The sequence below is a fragment of the Ammodytes marinus genome (assembly GCF_949987685.1).
Source record: "Ammodytes marinus genome assembly, chromosome: 17".
NCBI classification, from domain to species: Eukaryota; Metazoa; Chordata; class Actinopteri; order Uranoscopiformes; family Ammodytidae; genus Ammodytes; species Ammodytes marinus.
Window position 1 is genome coordinate 24,167,638 of NC_137221.1, and position 17,347 is coordinate 24,184,984.

General features: G+C 38.8%; 1 protein-coding gene and 1 long non-coding RNA gene across 2 annotated transcripts in view; both read right to left on the reverse strand.

Annotated features, from left to right (window-relative positions):
- Window positions 1–6,157: 6,157 nt before the first annotated feature.
- Window positions 6,158–17,347, reverse strand: part of slc66a2 (solute carrier family 66 member 2) — a 38,149-nt gene continuing 26,959 nt past the window's right edge. The window contains exon 4 of the mRNA XM_080045673.1: window positions 6,158–9,120. Within this exon, the coding sequence (XP_079901799.1) occupies window positions 8,910–9,120 (211 nt within the window). The 3' untranslated portion in view covers window positions 6,158–8,909. The remainder of the gene's footprint in view (window positions 9,121–17,347) is intronic.
- Window positions 11,018–15,787, reverse strand: LOC307264292. The gene is made up of 8 exons (XR_013845310.1): window positions 15,742–15,787; window positions 15,025–15,127; window positions 14,854–14,907; window positions 14,571–14,640; window positions 13,993–14,027; window positions 13,729–13,824; window positions 11,673–11,727; window positions 11,018–11,148 (listed from the first exon to the last, which is right to left on the reverse strand). It is a non-coding gene; the product is annotated as an uncharacterized lncRNA (long non-coding RNA).

Sequence of the window (17,347 nt, forward strand, 5' to 3'; positions counted from 1 at the left end):
CTGCTCTCTCCCTGTCTGTCAGTGTTACCGTGGCAGCCGAAGAGGCCGTGACACCCAGCGCTGGGACTTCAAAGTTGACAAGCTTCAGGGTTTGCAGAGCAGGGAGGAGATTTTCCTTCTGTGGAGCTTGAGGTCTCCGCTTTGATCGTGTGAAGAGCTTGTGCACCAGAATGTATCTGCATTTCTTCTTAAGTTTTACAGAGGAGCTGCAGAGGTCCTTTTTTTCTCCATACATTTGACTTTATAAGATGAATAACAGTACAATATACATGATAAAACAACTGAAGTCAAAAGAGATCAAAAAAGTGAGTGAGATAGTTTCACTAACTGCAATTCAGACTTCTGTGCAAACGGAAAAATGTAATACCAAAACGTCACAAGTTGTTGTTCAGACAGACTATTCATTTATGTTCCTCGTTGAGAACATTTTCTGAAATAAAGCTGTTTGCTTACATGTCAGACATGAAGTGTAGTATGGATGTGCAATGTCATCTCTAATCTTACTCTTTAATTTCTGTTGGCCACATGAAACAAGTTATTGTACCTGGGGCATGATGACATCAGGTCATTTATTAGCAATAAATCAGAGGTTATTCAACTCTAACACAATAACACATCTGTCAAAGGGCTATACAATTAGTTGGGAAGTTTGGTCCCAGAAGTTTGGAGGATTGGTCGTCCATTACGTAGCTGTAATGAATATGATTTTTTTGGTAATATTTCTATATAAATTGGCTTTGAGTAATCTGGATTCATGGAAGATTTCCACCGCTTATTAGATTATTATTATTATTATTAACATTGCTTAATTAAGCTGTGCAATTCCTGTGTACACCTTCAATCAAACTGTGAATTTATGCTGAATCTTTTTGTCTTTTTTTAATCAATCAACAATTATGGCAGGTTTATACAGTAGCCTTTGTTGTTATAGTAAATCACCATGGAATGTTAAAATGAATCATGTTCCCACTTTTAGGATATCATCTGTCATTTCTTAGCATCCTTTATACTAAAAAAATGGAATGTGCACTGGTTACAGCTACTGTATCTGCCAGAGCCATAGAGATGATGTTGGCCCCAGTCCTCCTGTCACATATTGGAAGTGAAGTTGACCAAAATATGAACTCTTTTACGGGAGTGAGAACACTCAGAGGAGCAAACACTCGCCAAGAAGGGTAATTACAGTTTGGTTCTTTTCAAAGAAGCAAGTCTTGTAAATCCACCTTCAGGCAGTAAAAAAAAAACGATCACAAATGCTAGAGTCTGAAACTTTTCAGAATCTTTATATATATAAAAAACACAGTAGGCTACAGATTTTTTTTTACTTGAATGCTTCTACCTTAAATTCACCATAACCGTATGAAAAGCATTCCTCAAACTTTGAAAGTTTGAACCAATCAAAGAAGCACAAGCAGAGCCGGCCCAAGCCTTCAGGGGGCCCTAAGCAAAATATGATTAGGGGGCCCCTCTCCAATGTTAGAGCTGCTGAAACTAGATACTAGATCTTTGTTAAATATCATTCACACACCCAGTGTTTTCTGCTAGTGCCTCCACTGTGCAGCTGTGCGAAAATATTAGACAGCCGAGATTCAGACCCTCCTTGGGGGGTTCGGGGGTATGCCCCCCCGGGAGATTTTTTTTACCTTTTTAAAGTGAAATGCATGAATCTGGTGCACTTTGAGAGGAAAATTAAGAGGCTAAATATGAGAAATTTTGTGTGAACAAATAATTTGGAGACACTGGGTCAGATGAATTAGAAGCTATTGAAGAAGGACACATGTGTAATATAATGAATTCATTTAAATGCAGTGAGAGGAACGAAGCAGAAGAACTCTGTTGTCCAGCTACTGTATCTTTTTTTCCACAGACAAGGCTGAAATAGGATATAGACTATACACAGTGCATGGGCAACTGAGGGCAGCCCCATTTCCAAAAGTTTTTAAATAAACTCAATACACACTGTGCATGGATGTGAACGTGACATGATCAGATCATTTCGGATTACCTCCCAGATGAACTGATTACATTTTTAGGCTATAAATTATCTAGACCAAAACATTGTATTCCTTTTTTTGTATGGTAACTCACATTTGCATAATATGATGTTAATATCAAACACACAAACAAAAAAATAAATTTGGAGGGGGCCCTAAGCGACCGCTTAGTTCGCTTATGCCTTGGGCCGGCTCTGAGCACAAATGCTTGAGAAAGGAAATTAGATTTAGATATTTTGATATGCCATTAGGCTAATGTTTAGTCTGCCAACTCTGAAATAGCAGTCACTGGATTAATTGAATCATTAAAAAGCATGGAAATATGACACAGAACACTAGAAAGTTTCATAAATTCTGGTTTTAATAAATGAACCGGGTGATGCATCGTGTGATTATAAACCCAATTTAAATGGATTTTTGATTTGCGTCAAGAATCCGTAGCCTTAGGAACAGCCTCTTTTGAAAAATCTAATAAAGATTATAATGAACACAGTCCCTTGTGGAGATGCTTTGATTTAACAACTTATTATACACAAGGACGCTCTCAGATTTGCAAGAGCGTCTGCTTCTTTGCTACTGTACTTAGAGAACATCCTAAATTAGATTAGCTGTAGCCTTAACACCCCCCCTCCCATACATTTAATAATATATATTTAATAATATTAATAATAAATAGATGATTTTTTTAAGCTGTGATTTTCGATCAACCATAAATGCTGACGGGCAATGATATGTTTCTGTTAAATTATTCTGTGGGTTCTACTGTTCAGTGTTCACACAGTTGGCGCTTCGAGGTCAAGCTAACGATTGTACTGTCTTGCTAAAGGGAATAATAGACCCTGAGCTTTATTCACTGTATGGCCGTGATCTTGAGCAATTCCTTTGACACGAGTGCACCTCAGAGAATGTTTCCAAAGAGCTGCTATTCGTGTGAATAACAAGCAGTGAGTCAGTGAGAGAATATTGTGACCAAGGATAAGTGTTACTTTGTATGTGTTAGCTAACTGTTGCTACATCCAGTAACAGTATTCAATTAGAGTTGTGTGTTTTTCTAATAAATACTTCACTTTTAGCTGGATGGGTTGCCAACTCCTGATACAAAACACCTTCTAAATGCTGCACTATGCTAGCTTATCTAGTTGTTAATTTAGCTTACTGCAAGGAACATATTGATCCACATCCTGAAGTGGGCCTAATTGGTATTCATGGGGGCTGGGGCTCTAGTAACAGTTTTTTTTAATTCACCTTCTAGAAACCATAAACACAAAGGAATTTATTTAAAAAAAAGTTTATCTAATTAAACAAAAGATGCTAAGCTAAGTGTTACGGGCAAGTTTAGTGTCCCTTCCTGTTTGCATTATTTTGTTCACTAGAGCAGGTTGTTGACATTACCTGCATTCCATTAGTAGTTGCACTTGCCCTCGTTCATTTACCCTCAGCCCTTGGTATGACGTACCAGCATACGTTGCACGGAGGGAACTTGGAGCGCGGAGGGAGACTGGGCGGGGGAGGTGCGGGGGGATTTAAATGGAACCCACTTGCCCATGTACTCGCAATGGACCATCAGTTACATAGGTAGTTCTGAATGCAAATAATACAGAATTATAACATTCTGCTAAGGTAGCCTGTATTGCAGAAAGCCATTTCCATAGCATAACAAACATTGGATTTCGACACGGTAACTCAGATTATCAAGATATTGTTACTTACACATGTAAATTGTTTGCTCCAACGTATTTTCTTATTTATGTTAGTTTCAACCAAAAACATTTGTTTAAAATAGTCCTATAATTGGCAGCCATCGGTGTTATAGCAGCAATGTGTAAACTGCAATACATTCACTGGATTGTTCCTATGGAAATAGGATAGGCTAATTGAAGCGTTTTGGAATATATTTATATATATATATTTGTCCTGTGGGTGGCCGCGATGTCCCTAAAAGCATACAGTCTACCGGAAAATAAAAGGAGAAGATGAAGAAGACGAACTGCAATGCACTGTGGGTGATATCCACCTCGGAGTGACCATGGATGTTCACTCTATCACTCAGCCCTCCGAGGGTCTATATCACCAAGTTCACTTCAGTTTCCAGACAATTGGAACAACACTTATGATGGCGGCGGGGATTCCCCCGAGGGCAAGTGAACGAGGGCATGTTGAACGGGAAATGGAACGCAGGGATATTGTAGCTATGTTTATGGATGTTATTTTAGTGTCCTGACTACACTTCCCAGGCACCTTAGCGCCAGGATGTGATGTCACAGAGCGACGGTGGACAACGGTGAGCAAGGCTACACTTGGGCCCTTTCTGGGAAAGTCAAATCTCCTAACCTTTATGCCTCCTTTACTTAACATTCATATTGATTTCATTCAGGTTGTCGCCAACAGAGTGAGTATCACTTTGGTCGTACTTGGCCAAACGGGAATATTTTAGCCCACTTGATTCCCAATTCATATGTGGAAAAAAAAGAGGCTACATTTATGTTGATGTTGAAATGAACTGCCCACAGTAGTCTTTATCAAATGTGAAGTTGCCATTTTTTTTTACATTAAGACAACCTAATTCCCCAAAATTGAAAAAAAAAAAAAAAAAAAAAAAATATATATATATATATATATATATATTATTCAAGTCTTATCTTTAAGAAACAGACATGTCTTGTGAAAGACTTATAGAAATGTTAGAAAATATTAGAAATGTGACCGCATATACACCGTGTTCCAAATTATTATGCAAACGCTGGTGCCTCTGGAGTCCCGCGAACCTCAAGGTGTAGGATCCTCCAGAGGTTTGCAGCTGTGCATAAACCTATTATTCGGCCACCCCTAAACAATGCTCACAAGCAGAAACGGTTGCACTGGGCTCAGAAATACATGAGGACTAATTTTCAAACAGTCTTGTTTACTGATGAGTGCCGTGCAACCCTGGATGGTCCAGATGGATGGAGTAGTGGATGGTTGGTGAATGGCCACCATGTCCCAACAAGGCTGCAACGACAGCAAGGAGGTGGCGGAGTCATGTTTTGGGCCGGAATCATGGGGAGAGAGCTGGTAGGCCCCTTTAGGGTCCCTGACGGTGTGAAAATGACCTCAGCAAAGTATGTTTAGTTTCTGACTGACCACTTTCTTCCGTTGTACAAAAAGAAGGACAGTGCCTTCCGTAGTAAAATCATCTTCATGCATGACAATGCTCCATCTCATGCTGCAAAGAATACCTCTGTGTCATTGGCTACTATGGGCATAAAAGGAGAGAACCTCATGGTGTGGCCCCCATCTTCCCCTGACCTCAACCCCATTGAAAACCTTTGGAGCGTCCTCAAGCAAAACATCTATGAGGTTGGGAGGCAGTTCACATCAAAACAGCAGCTATGGGAGGCTAGTCTGGCATCCTGCAAAGATATTCAAGCTGAAACTCTCCAAAAACTCACAAGCTTAATGGATGCAAGAATTGTGAAGGTGATATCAAAGAAGGGGTCCTATGTTAACATGTAACTTGGCCTGTTAAGATGTTTTTGATTGAAATAGCTTTTGATTTCACTAAATATGACCTTCACATCCTGCAAATTCAACAAATGACCATTTTTATTTCTTTTACAACCTATAAAAAATTTTGAAACTCTGTTGTGCATAATCATTTGGAACGGTGCATTTTGAGTTATCATTTGGAGGTTTGTTCAATAAAATTGTAATCATACTTTTACGGTTGATGACTTGAAAATTATACTGACTGTCATTTGCATCGACTATTTAAGAAAATCTGAGAAAAATATCATTTGCATAATAATTTGGAACGCTCTGCACAGTAGAATGTGCCTATTCAAATCCATCTTATTATACCCGTCCTTGGCTGGTCCATCTATTATCGGTGTGACGTTTCCTCTCTGTGCTAGTGAAAGCTCAGCACATTACAATTTATGTGCTTATTCATTTCCATACGCTCAAAGCCCAAAGAAGGACCAGGGCCGGTGGGATTATTCTTCCCTTCAACAATTGATGTCTGCCAGAGCTGCACCGCTGACACAAAACATCTTCATCAAACGAAACATGACGCACAAGTCGGTCTATGTGTGTGCCCTCTTTATTGGGTGCCAATGCCACATTAGATTCTCTACAATACTTGGGTGTTTAAACAGCCTCAAGTGTTGATGGATGTCATTGGGTTTTAAAAGTAGGACAATTGGCAATTGGTTTAATAGAAAAATGACATACAAACCAAGAAACAGTGAAGATGGCATAGGAAACATAATGAAAATGACATAAGAAACATACTGGAAAATAATATTTTTGGTACATAAACAAAAAGGTCTGAGTTTGACAAGGTATGACGGTGTAAAAACTTGGCAGTTAATATAATGAAATACCTTCATATGATGATACAGCAAAATGATACAAAAAACGACGAGAAAAAAAAAGAAGGGAAATCAGATAAACATGGAACAGTGAATGAGGTGAAACTCTGAGGTCATTCTTATCCACATGAGAACAACCGGAACCTATCTTACATTATCCAAACAGTCCACCTCACTGGCATTGGAATATTAGGAAAAAAAACATAATATGGCTAAATGCACATCCATCACTAAGGAACCACCATATCTCGTTTTTGTATATTTAGGAAAGCAACAGTCCTAGAAAAGTCCTGCCTAGTCAAAATGGAACGAAAGGGAAGTGTCCATTTCTTCGAGGCAGGGTACAGGACCAGGTCCATGGTTCACTAAAGGCCCGACAGTCATATACGCCTAAAGGTCTGGCATTTCACATCCGCGCAGAGGAATTACAAAACAGCACTTACACGGTGATGTGAAGACATGGAAATGATTTGGAAAAAATCTGGGGATTTTACTGGATTTGCAAAATAAAGAAACTGGCTAGTCATATTTGACCCACTGCCAATATAGTAGGAAGTGAAAATATTTGATGTTTTGTTGAGCATGTTCACAAGTATCAGCCTTAAAGGCCTACTTCACCGGTTTGAAAATTTACTGTGATGTCTTTTACTGTGACATCACAGTTTTAACCCTATATTTCTCTTTCTGTGATGTCACGAGAAGGAGAAATATAGGGTTAAAAAAACACTCTTTCTGCCTTTTCTCAGGCTAGGATGAACCGATTTTTTTTTTTTTTGCACATTTATACTACATAGGATCTCAGAATTCAATACACCTTCATATTTAAACCGGTGAAGTAGGCCTTTAAGTGAACTTATCTTAATGGATCATTTTGGCTTCATTAGACTGTGGGTCTCGTGGTAGCTTCGGCTGTTATTTTCTAATAACTACTTTTACCAAATCTTACCTGTGATCTTGCTGCCTTCCCAGATCTCAGAAATGGACGTAATGTAACTGGTACAGACGCTCATGCATAGCAAGATAATGCCTTATCCAGCTCATAATGTTCAAAGCATACATAATGCTGAGCAGCCGATTGGGGAAAAACGTCTGAATTACTGAGTTTTCTGAAATCTTTGACAGCTATCGTACAATGTGAACAAACAAAAAAATATGAAGTCTGGCCAAACTGGTGGCAGAATGACTGCAAAGCCACCAGCAACCACTTGTAGCTGTTACATCAGAAAAGTAGCCCATTTAGACTACCGCAGGGCTAGCATAAGGGAGGAACAAACTCAGTACAGTACTCACCAAGTTGAGTAATGGTAAGATTTTCAGTTGAATGCAGCATTCAGTTGAAATAGCAAAAAAAATATTTTTGTAGGAGCTGCTTACTTAGTTAAATCAAATCCATGACAGTGTGTTTGTGCAAAGCAAGCTAAGTTAATTCAAGGCTCTGACTGAACAAAGAACTCATCAGGAACTCCAGTTCATTCTGGTATGGTTCTGCTTTCCTGTCATAAATAACACATTAAGCTGAAATGTACATATTTTCAATGCAAAATTATTCGTTTGTGCTTCACTTCGCCCTGCCCACAGCATATTATTGGCCCCTTGCAATCTGGACTGTGTATGCAATTGTGCGTACATTTGTATCAGTACGAATGCATCTCAAGAATACTGAGACTGACTCCTTTGAATATTTTTTTACATGAAAATGATCAAAATTACACAAAATATCACTGACAGCAAATGTTTATAAGCATTTGTATTTTAAAAGTCAATGCATTGCATCTCCAAGCCTTTGGAAATGTTCATCTTTTGGTAACGTTTGATTGCCTCTTGTTTATTCCATTCCTTCCTCTACGTATTATCCCACAAGGCAGTGTGTTTGTGTGTGTGTCACAGCACATGGCGGCCATCTGCCCGAGTGGTAGACTCAACCAGCATTTCTCCACTGTGTTGAAAAAAACAACAAAAATTAAAAAATGCCATTTTGTACATTCAGTAATGTTGTTTAAGTATTTATCTTTCATGTGTGTGTGTGTGTGTGTGTGTGTGTGTGTGTGTGTGTGTGTGTGTGTGTGTGTGTGTGCGTGCGCGTGTGTTTTAAGGCAGAGTGTCCATGCAACAATCGTCAGCTAATGTGGACCACAAAACCACTGCTGTTTTTCTATATATTCATGTATGTGCATAATATTCTCCACCACATGCACATAGGTTGATTGGAAGGGGAATTCTCTTTGAGGGTGCATTCCAAGACACAAGCACACTGTAGGCATCCAGAAGAAGTCAGTATAGGATATAATAAAACAAAAGAGGTTGAGTTTTGTTTGTAACAGATGTCCCTTTGGGTATGGCAGCAGACACAAATGGCCAACAAGTGTCTGTGTATGTTCATGTCTTATTTATGTGTGTGTATGTGTCTTTATGTATACTTGGAGGTGAGGCGGGGGGAGCAGTCTGCATCATCTCAAGGTGTCTTGGTACTCATGTATGTTTATACACAGCGCCTCGCAGAAGAAGTGCTTCCGCCCTGCTGTCTTGGGGGGTTTGACTGGTCCAAGGAGGGCAGGCAATAGGCTCTTCACAGGGCTTTGGCACTGGTGGTGTGGGAGACGGTGTGGGAGACAGGTTTCTGTGGGTAGCGGCTGTAGTAGTAGACCTGGAAGAGGATGGCAAAGTCCACGCAGACCTGCAGCATGCCACACGTCCAGAACTGCACGGGAGCCTGGGTGAGCAGGAAGTAGGCCGTCTTAAAGGTATCCCCGCTCGTCCACATCAGCACCATCTTGATACTGAGTGGAAAAAAAGAGTAAAAAAATAGTGTCAAACTTTATTGTCAATTCTGATTCAAAACAAACATAAGAATCAAAATGAGGTTTATCTCCGACCCGCGGTGCAATAGGAACAATAAAATAACATGAGACATAATTAGATAAAAGATAAAGAATATGAACAACATTTCCAGTAAATACATTCTAAATGTTAATTAGTGCAAGGGTACAAAATAAAACGGTATATATCAAATAGAATAGAGGGTAAAAAGGATATAAATTCAATTGAAATGTGCAATGTGATGAACAATATTTACAATATGCAGTCAACTGGATGTACATTTTAAGGCATTTTGATGTGCAGGCTGAGTGTGAATGAATAGGAGTGATGATAAATAAAGGATAGTGATGATACTTTTTTTCGGATCAAAAATACTATATTACTTTGAAATTGCTGTTGCTAGAACTAACTTGCATTTTTTTTTGAAAAGAGCTATTTTTGAAATAAAAAAATAAAACAAAAGAAAGATTTAAAGGGAAATTGGCTCATTTATGCCTAAATTTTACTTGATTTTATTCGTGCTTAGTTATTGATTTATTCGAAACACCTTCCATTTTACATTTCCACTTGGAAAATATCGTCACCAAGACCTGTCATGCATTTTTAGGAACGACAGGAAATGGGGTCAGGGAAATATTATCAACTGATCAGTCAAAAAAGGGAGGGAGCAGCAAATCAGCCACGATAACCATGGGAAGTTGAAATAATGAGTCTTCTCACTCATGGTGCAAGGCTTCTCATCAAACACTACTACACTACCCTACTGACAGTAACACCTCTACCAGTGTTTGCTCTAGAGACACTGAGCTGGCTGCTTACAGGGGGCCACGGAGGAGAACCAGTTACAGTCAAATAAAAGAGTTATTGTTATACAAGCGAGTGCAGAGAAGTACCCATGTGGTCTGACTTCCTCTAAGCATTAAGCTCTGTCCTCTCTCTGTGTCACTGGGAAACACAGTGAACTAATCTAATGAAAGGAAGTCTAAAGAGAGAAAAGAAGAACCAAGCCCTGGGATCTGTCCACACAACTTAATACACATGTTGTCCTCTCCAAAAAATACAAACACAGTACACACTGCAGCGATGAGCAAATGTGAGGACATCGCCTTCTTAAAAAACTCATTTAAAGCCCCATTGTGGGTGCTGCTGCACTGAAAAAAAAGATGCATTGGATTTACTCAATTCAATTGTGGACAGTGGTTGCACACAAAATATTTGCTTTGGCTGCAACCTACCGAATCATGTTAACTCAACACACCCGAATCATGTTAACTCAACACACCCGAATCATGTTAACTCAACACAAGTGCTTTGTGTAAATATAAAGTTATAGAAATGTTTTCAAATTACGTATTATGATCATTTTAGTCCTAAACAGTTTGATCACTTTATTCCAACACAATTCACTCACTTGTAATTCAACACTATTTGATCAGTTAACTTTAACATGATCTGTAATTTTAATATCTGAATGTCAAATTATGTTTTTATATTCATAATAATTAGATATAATTTAATACTTTAAATATACACATCAATTAAACTAACTTTAACTATATTTCAAATATAAATACAACTAAAAACTATTAAAATGACAGCATTAAACATTTTCTTGTTAAATACTTTACTTCAACTTTCTAGATTATCCTTAACACTACCCACTTTTTTCAAAAGTACAAATGATGAAACAAGGGAAATGATCCAGTTGACACCTTTATTCCAGCAATAACTGTAAAAACAGCAAACTATTGACAATTTTTCAATTACTGTAAAACATCACTTGTGGTAAGAGGAACAGCCGCATCTCTCAGTCCAGGAACATAAAGCTGTAAGTGTCTTACACATGACTCAACCAGGGTCAGCTCTTCTCACTGGTGTATGTTAGTGTTCAAGCTTTGGGCCTATCTTGATGGTTCAGCTACATCTTACTCCATAATCTTCTTGAATTCTTCGAAGGTGTAGTGGTGGTTTGATAGATCAGCTGTGTCCTGGTGAAAGGAAAATATATGTATTTAGTTTTCACTTTATCTATCAAACTATTTTTAAAACTCAACTTCATTCATTAACCCATTAAGACCTAAGGCCAATTAAAAGAACTCCATCTAAAACCTAAGCAGTTTGAAACCAGCCTCCCAAGACCAGAGGGTGTACTGTAAAACTGCATAGAATGTCAACGTTTACTAAATTCTTAATGCTCAGCCTCTGTGGCAGAGACAGACATTAAATCAAAAATGTTAAAAAGCTTAAACTATTGGCCTTTTGTAAACCACAATATTAGCCTACACATTCATTAAGAATTAAACACATTCTTTAATTTAAAAAAAAAGACGTAGACGAAGTATAAACATTCTCAGAATGTAGCAGATACATTAAATAAAAAGCCTTTGAAACCTTAAACCACTGGCTTTACTGTGATACATTGCATTTGTGCATTAACATGTAACACATAACAACAAACAAAACATTTTTTTTTAAATGTGGCAAAGGCACCAACTATTTTGCAAACACTCACCATGAGGTAAATGCAGTCTGTTTATGATGCCTTTTCTGCCAGCAGCGATGTTGTCCTAAAGGATTAGAACAAAGAACATGTCACCATTTTAACTCAAACTGTCGAAAACTGGTATGAAAGTGGGAAAAGACAAAGAAAACTTTAATCAGGTCAGGTTAATTTGAAAGGCATACTAAACTATTGTAATCTAGACCACTTTGTCAAAATCAGCAATTAAGAATCCGCTATCTGTCTGTCGTGTGTGTGCATTCAGAAAAAGTCAGGTGTTTACACACAATCGCGGATCCGTTAACAAAGATCTAAAAAGCCTGACTCAGAGCCAGCAACTGTTTATGTTTATGCTAACCGCTGTCAGAACGTTGTGGATGGACTTTTTGAGGAACGGCCCAGACACTATAACGCGCCCCACACTTTTTGAACCTGTCCAGCACAGCGTCAGCGACCATTCACTCCGGCCGGCGTTTAGTTAAGTAAACAGTAACGGCCTCCACACACATCCTGCGTCTACCTCTGGAGCGCGTCGCGTTACCTTACTGCTGCCTCTCTCGGACTTTTCTCGGACACACATGCAACGTCTCAGCAGCTGCTGCTGCTGCAGCGCTGCTTCTAAAAGCCCTATCTTTCTACATAGAGTTTTCATAGATAATTCCCATTAAAAATGAAGTTCTTTCATGTCATCTATGATGCATATGATTTATATTGAGTCTGGACAGTAATCCGTGCGCCCCATTGCCATTTTTTTCTTTTTTTTGCCATATTTTCGCTTGTTGGAAGTTTTATTTTGAAGGGGACACACCAGGAAATGGTGAAACTACAGCGAAAGCTGCCAGTATGAAGTCAATATGACTCAGCAGAGTATTTCAAAAATCACTTTACTGATTTATACGGGAGAGAGAGGGGGGTGTGGTCGGGGAAGAAGAAGGCCGTAGACACAGATAGAGCAACGGAAAACTGTTGCGCTCATCATGATCTTTTTTATTTTTTCACTATATTGGATCTCTATATGTGTCATTTATCCAAAAATGAAATGCCAGAACTAATTGAAAATTAGGTTTTAAATCCCTCGGATTTTGATTGCACAATTAAATCGTGAAATAAAGGGATTATTCGCGTATACGACTGAGGGATGTTTTATTTTGAAATAAACACACCGGGTAAACGTGTAACTAGAGTGAATGCTGCTGGTATGACTGTCAGCAGAGTATTTCTCTATCAGTTAAAGCACAGAGACGCGAGAGAGACGCGCTGCTCTCAGAAAAAAATAGGCGAGCCTCCTGAGGTGAAGGGGAGCGTCGCTGCAGACGTGCCTCCGACGCGCCTCAGCAGTGCGTCTGAGGTTGGATGTGTGCTCGCTCTACGTTGATTTCACAGTCTGTGACAAAAAGTCAGACGCAGACGCGAGGTAGACGCGCAGTAGAGGTAGGATGTGTGTGGGGGCCGTAACGCCCGGGACACACATCCTGCGTCTACTGCGCGTCTGATTTTTTTTCTCTGCGACCGTATTAACACAATACACTGCTTTAACTGATAGAAATACTCTGTTGACAGTCATATTGACTTCATACTAGCAGCTTTCGCTGTAGTTCCACCATTTCCTGCTGTGTTTTTCTAAACTTCCCACAAGTGCAAATGTGGAGAAAAAGAAAAGGCAATGAGGCATACGGATTACTGTCAAAACTAAATATTAATCATATGTATCATGAAATGACATGAATCAACTTCATATTAATGGGAATTATCTATAAGAACTCTACGTAGGAAGACAGGGCTTTAAGAAGCAGCGCTGCAGCAGCTGAGGTGTTCCATGTGTGGCCAAAAAGAGAGAGAGAGAAAGGCAGCAGTAACAGACGCAGATGTGCTCCAGAGGTAGACGCAGGATGTGTGGCACGGGCCTGAGGTTAGTATAAATATAAACAAACATTTGGCAAACATTCACTGGAGATCGCTTAGTATGCCTTTAAATCCAAATAAATGTAACTCCATTCATATTTACATTTTAAAAAGTAACAAAGCAAAGCATTTGCAATATATAATTCAGTAGGTAAAATGTTCTTACCTTCATCATGGCTTGGAAGCAAAGCCTTTTTTCACTGCTGCCCCAGACGACGGACACGTCTCAAAGACGTGCAGCACTCAGGTTCTCTGCATTTATCTGAAACAACACGGAACCATTTTTTAACAACACTGACATACACATGACATTTGTTATGTCCAATCTACAGTTGCCAACCACATCACTGCATGCACTGGTCGTAATTTGATATATTATTCCCATGAAATCCACCTTTTACTCTACTATGCTTTAATACTTGGGACGTACTTGGTAAAACTGAGTGACAGGCCAGCAGCACCCTTCTGTAAAGGAGAAATGGAGACGAAGGTTTAATATAGAACAAGAAAATCTTTACAATTACAAGTGTTTGACTAAAAAATGCATGTTGCGGTTTTTGAGTCACAAATAAGATAATTTTTCGGACAAATATAACTTTGCTTTTGATTTATTTTGTTAATGTATTTTAACATTGATAACAGTGAAATAAAAAATATCTTGTACCATCATAAAATCAACTGAAGATGTCAATTCAATGTGAATAATATAATAATAATAACCCTAAAATATATAAAAACAAATAAAGTGCAAAATGGGGCATTAAACGTCCTTCCTATTAACATGAACAGAGAAACACAAGCTACCTTTTATACACTGTGCATGTTTAAAATAAAATAACTTCATAAATTGAAAGCAAGGTTATATTTGTCTTATCTTTGCCTTGTTGAGTTTTGTGATCTGTTGCACCCCCTATTTGGTTATATGTGTATGCACGGGGTGGTTAAGTGAATTGTATTTTAAATGACCACTTTTGTTACCAACAGAGCAAATACAAAGCATATTCTCACCACAGAAACATGATCCTACAGTCAAATCGCTGGCTCCTGGAGCAAGATATACACGGACCAAGTTGTCAATCTGCAGCAAAAAGAAGAAACAGAAAAAACACTTCTTTATGGCATAACTGTATTTCTTTAAGCACAAATTACTGGAGGAGTACAGTGTGGCAAAATATGATGCTTTGGTATGGCTGATGATAATCTTTTTATAGCAATAAATCAATAATTTTCAGCACCTGAAAACGTAAATTAAACCATTGCTCTATTTAATGTGCTTTTATATAAAACTCACCACAAAAACAGTGTGAGACAAATGTTGAGCTGCACTCCCAATGTTTGGATCGAGCTGCACCAAATACAAACGCAAACTATGCATTAGAATATGATGAATTTCTTTGTAATACAACTTTTTGATTTTTTTAACATTTCAAATCCTTTTATTTGAATAAATATACTCACTCACCAGTTATGCACGGTCTGAAGGCAATCTGTAGCAGCAAGTAGAGCCACAACATGGAGAAAGAAAGAAAAACAGTTATCTTCCACGGTGCAAATCGAGCTATGTCCTGTAAGAGAGAAAAATAACTCTATTACATATCCATTAACTGCAGAAGCCAAATAAAGTCCGAATGTCAAATGACCAAAGCAAAGCACACGTTACGTGCAAGGCAGAGCCGTTGAAAGCAGTTGAAAGAGAGGCTCTGGTGCACTGCACTCGTCCTCGTTGACCAAAAGCTAACGTTACGTTAGCTAACATTACTTTGCTAACAATTCAAACCAACACACCATGCTCGCGCCCCTCCCCTTATTAATGTAACGGACGTCCTTGAAAAGTAGCCGTTGATAGAATATGAAAGTTAGCCTACATATGTGTGTAGCACCTCTTATAATAGGTGGTCCATGGTTAACACGAATAATTTACCACAAACCCATTATGTATTGTCTCACGGACAGGTGGCGCACCAAGTAAATCAATTTGAATAGAAATGAACAGGGCTGAGTTTTTTTTTGTAATGGAGTTAGCTTAAAAATATTATCAGGAAATAAGGCATGCGTGGTGGTTCAACAGCGCGACAGAAAATTACCTCATGGCAGTTTTTTAACTCATGAAAGCGACTCTAAAGACATTAAGATATATGGCATAGCCCAACATTCAAATGTATTGCAGCCATTTACTTACCGAGCAGAGCAGTGCAGAGCTGATACCATTCATCATGGACGTGAAGTGAAGGGAAGTTGTCTTGGCGCGCAAAGGAGCGCGATTGCACGAGAGGACAGCACGAGATATCGCGAGAGTTAATGTTGCCACGATTGACTCACTTTCTCCTAATATGAGCTGAACATGTTAATACAACTCTCTCTGCCTATCATGTTGTTTCTACATGATGGGATGCACTTCCTACATGATCCGGTTACGTTTTGCTTCAGAACATGACACAATTGTCTTAAATGGACATAATATGCTTACATAAATCCAACAGATGGCTGATGCCCTTTTTTTCAGTGTGGTTGTGGATGTTTTCTCCGAGTGTTGTCAGAGTCTGACAATACACCGATCAACTCCTGCAAAGCTCACTTTGTGTTATTTTCTTGATTTCATTAACTTCTTTTTCCCTTGAGGCAGGGAACACAAGTCGGCAAACACTGGCAAAGAAAGAACTGAGCAAGCACTGTGTCTGCAATGCACACGCAACACACACTCTTCAGAGTCAGACGTGCTTCCTAAAGCAACCTGCCTACAACAATACCAACACATGCTGAGACATTTGAAATGTTTTCACACAGGTGTGGCAGCTTGGTTAGTCAGCACTATTTGAAAAAGCTTTGCAGGACATTTTTTTTTACACTAAGCCGAGTGTTAACAAAGTTTCTGAAATATCTGCACTGCCTAGCAGAGGAGTGCTGTTATTTATCAAACTAACTTCAGCCTGTAGCTGAGCTGACGTGCAGCTATGAACTGCCCAGCTATGACTATTCTCTCTATCTCACCATCATCACTTGTAACTTATTGGATTGTTTGTCACCACTTTGTAGTAACTGTGTAGTTACTATGGTTTAACCCAGATCTTCACAAACTTGTTTTGAACTACGGCGCACACACACACACGCATATACTAAGAAATGTAGTTTATGGAACTGTTGCCTTGATGAAATGCCACAGTACCAAAAAACTTACAGTAATAAATCCTGTGGAACCCACTTTGGGAACCACTGTTTTAAACAATGCAACAATCCTAATAGGGTGAGGCAGCTAAAACACTCGATTAAGGTTAGGTTACAGTAGATTAGAATAAAATATATATATGCACACCTGTGATGGAAACAATGGTCCAGGTTCCTTTTAGTCCGACAAGGTGCACCCCAAAAGCTTTGACACGTTCAACATGGCAGCATGTCCACAAAGAGAGAGTCTTTCCCTGAGTTCCAAATCTCATACTGTTTCTTTTTACTACACTACATACTAAAGTACAGAAGAGTTTTAGGGCCACAGGAGAGAAAAAAAATCAGATAAGGAAGTTTTTTTTTCATTATGTTGAGGAATGTCAAGAATTAAGACAAATACTCCAAAATGCTATTGGAGTTAGTGGGGCATTTATGTATTTTCATCTTACTACAATTGACGTGCATGTATGGGGACATCATAAATCTTTTTCTGGTATACTAAATAGTAGGGAAGTATGGGGATTGGAACGCAGGGTTTGTGTTAGCTGCAGATTCCCTGTCTTTCTGTAAGCCCCTTAGCAGATGTAAAAGGATGGACGAGAGGTAATCTAGTGTGCCTCCCC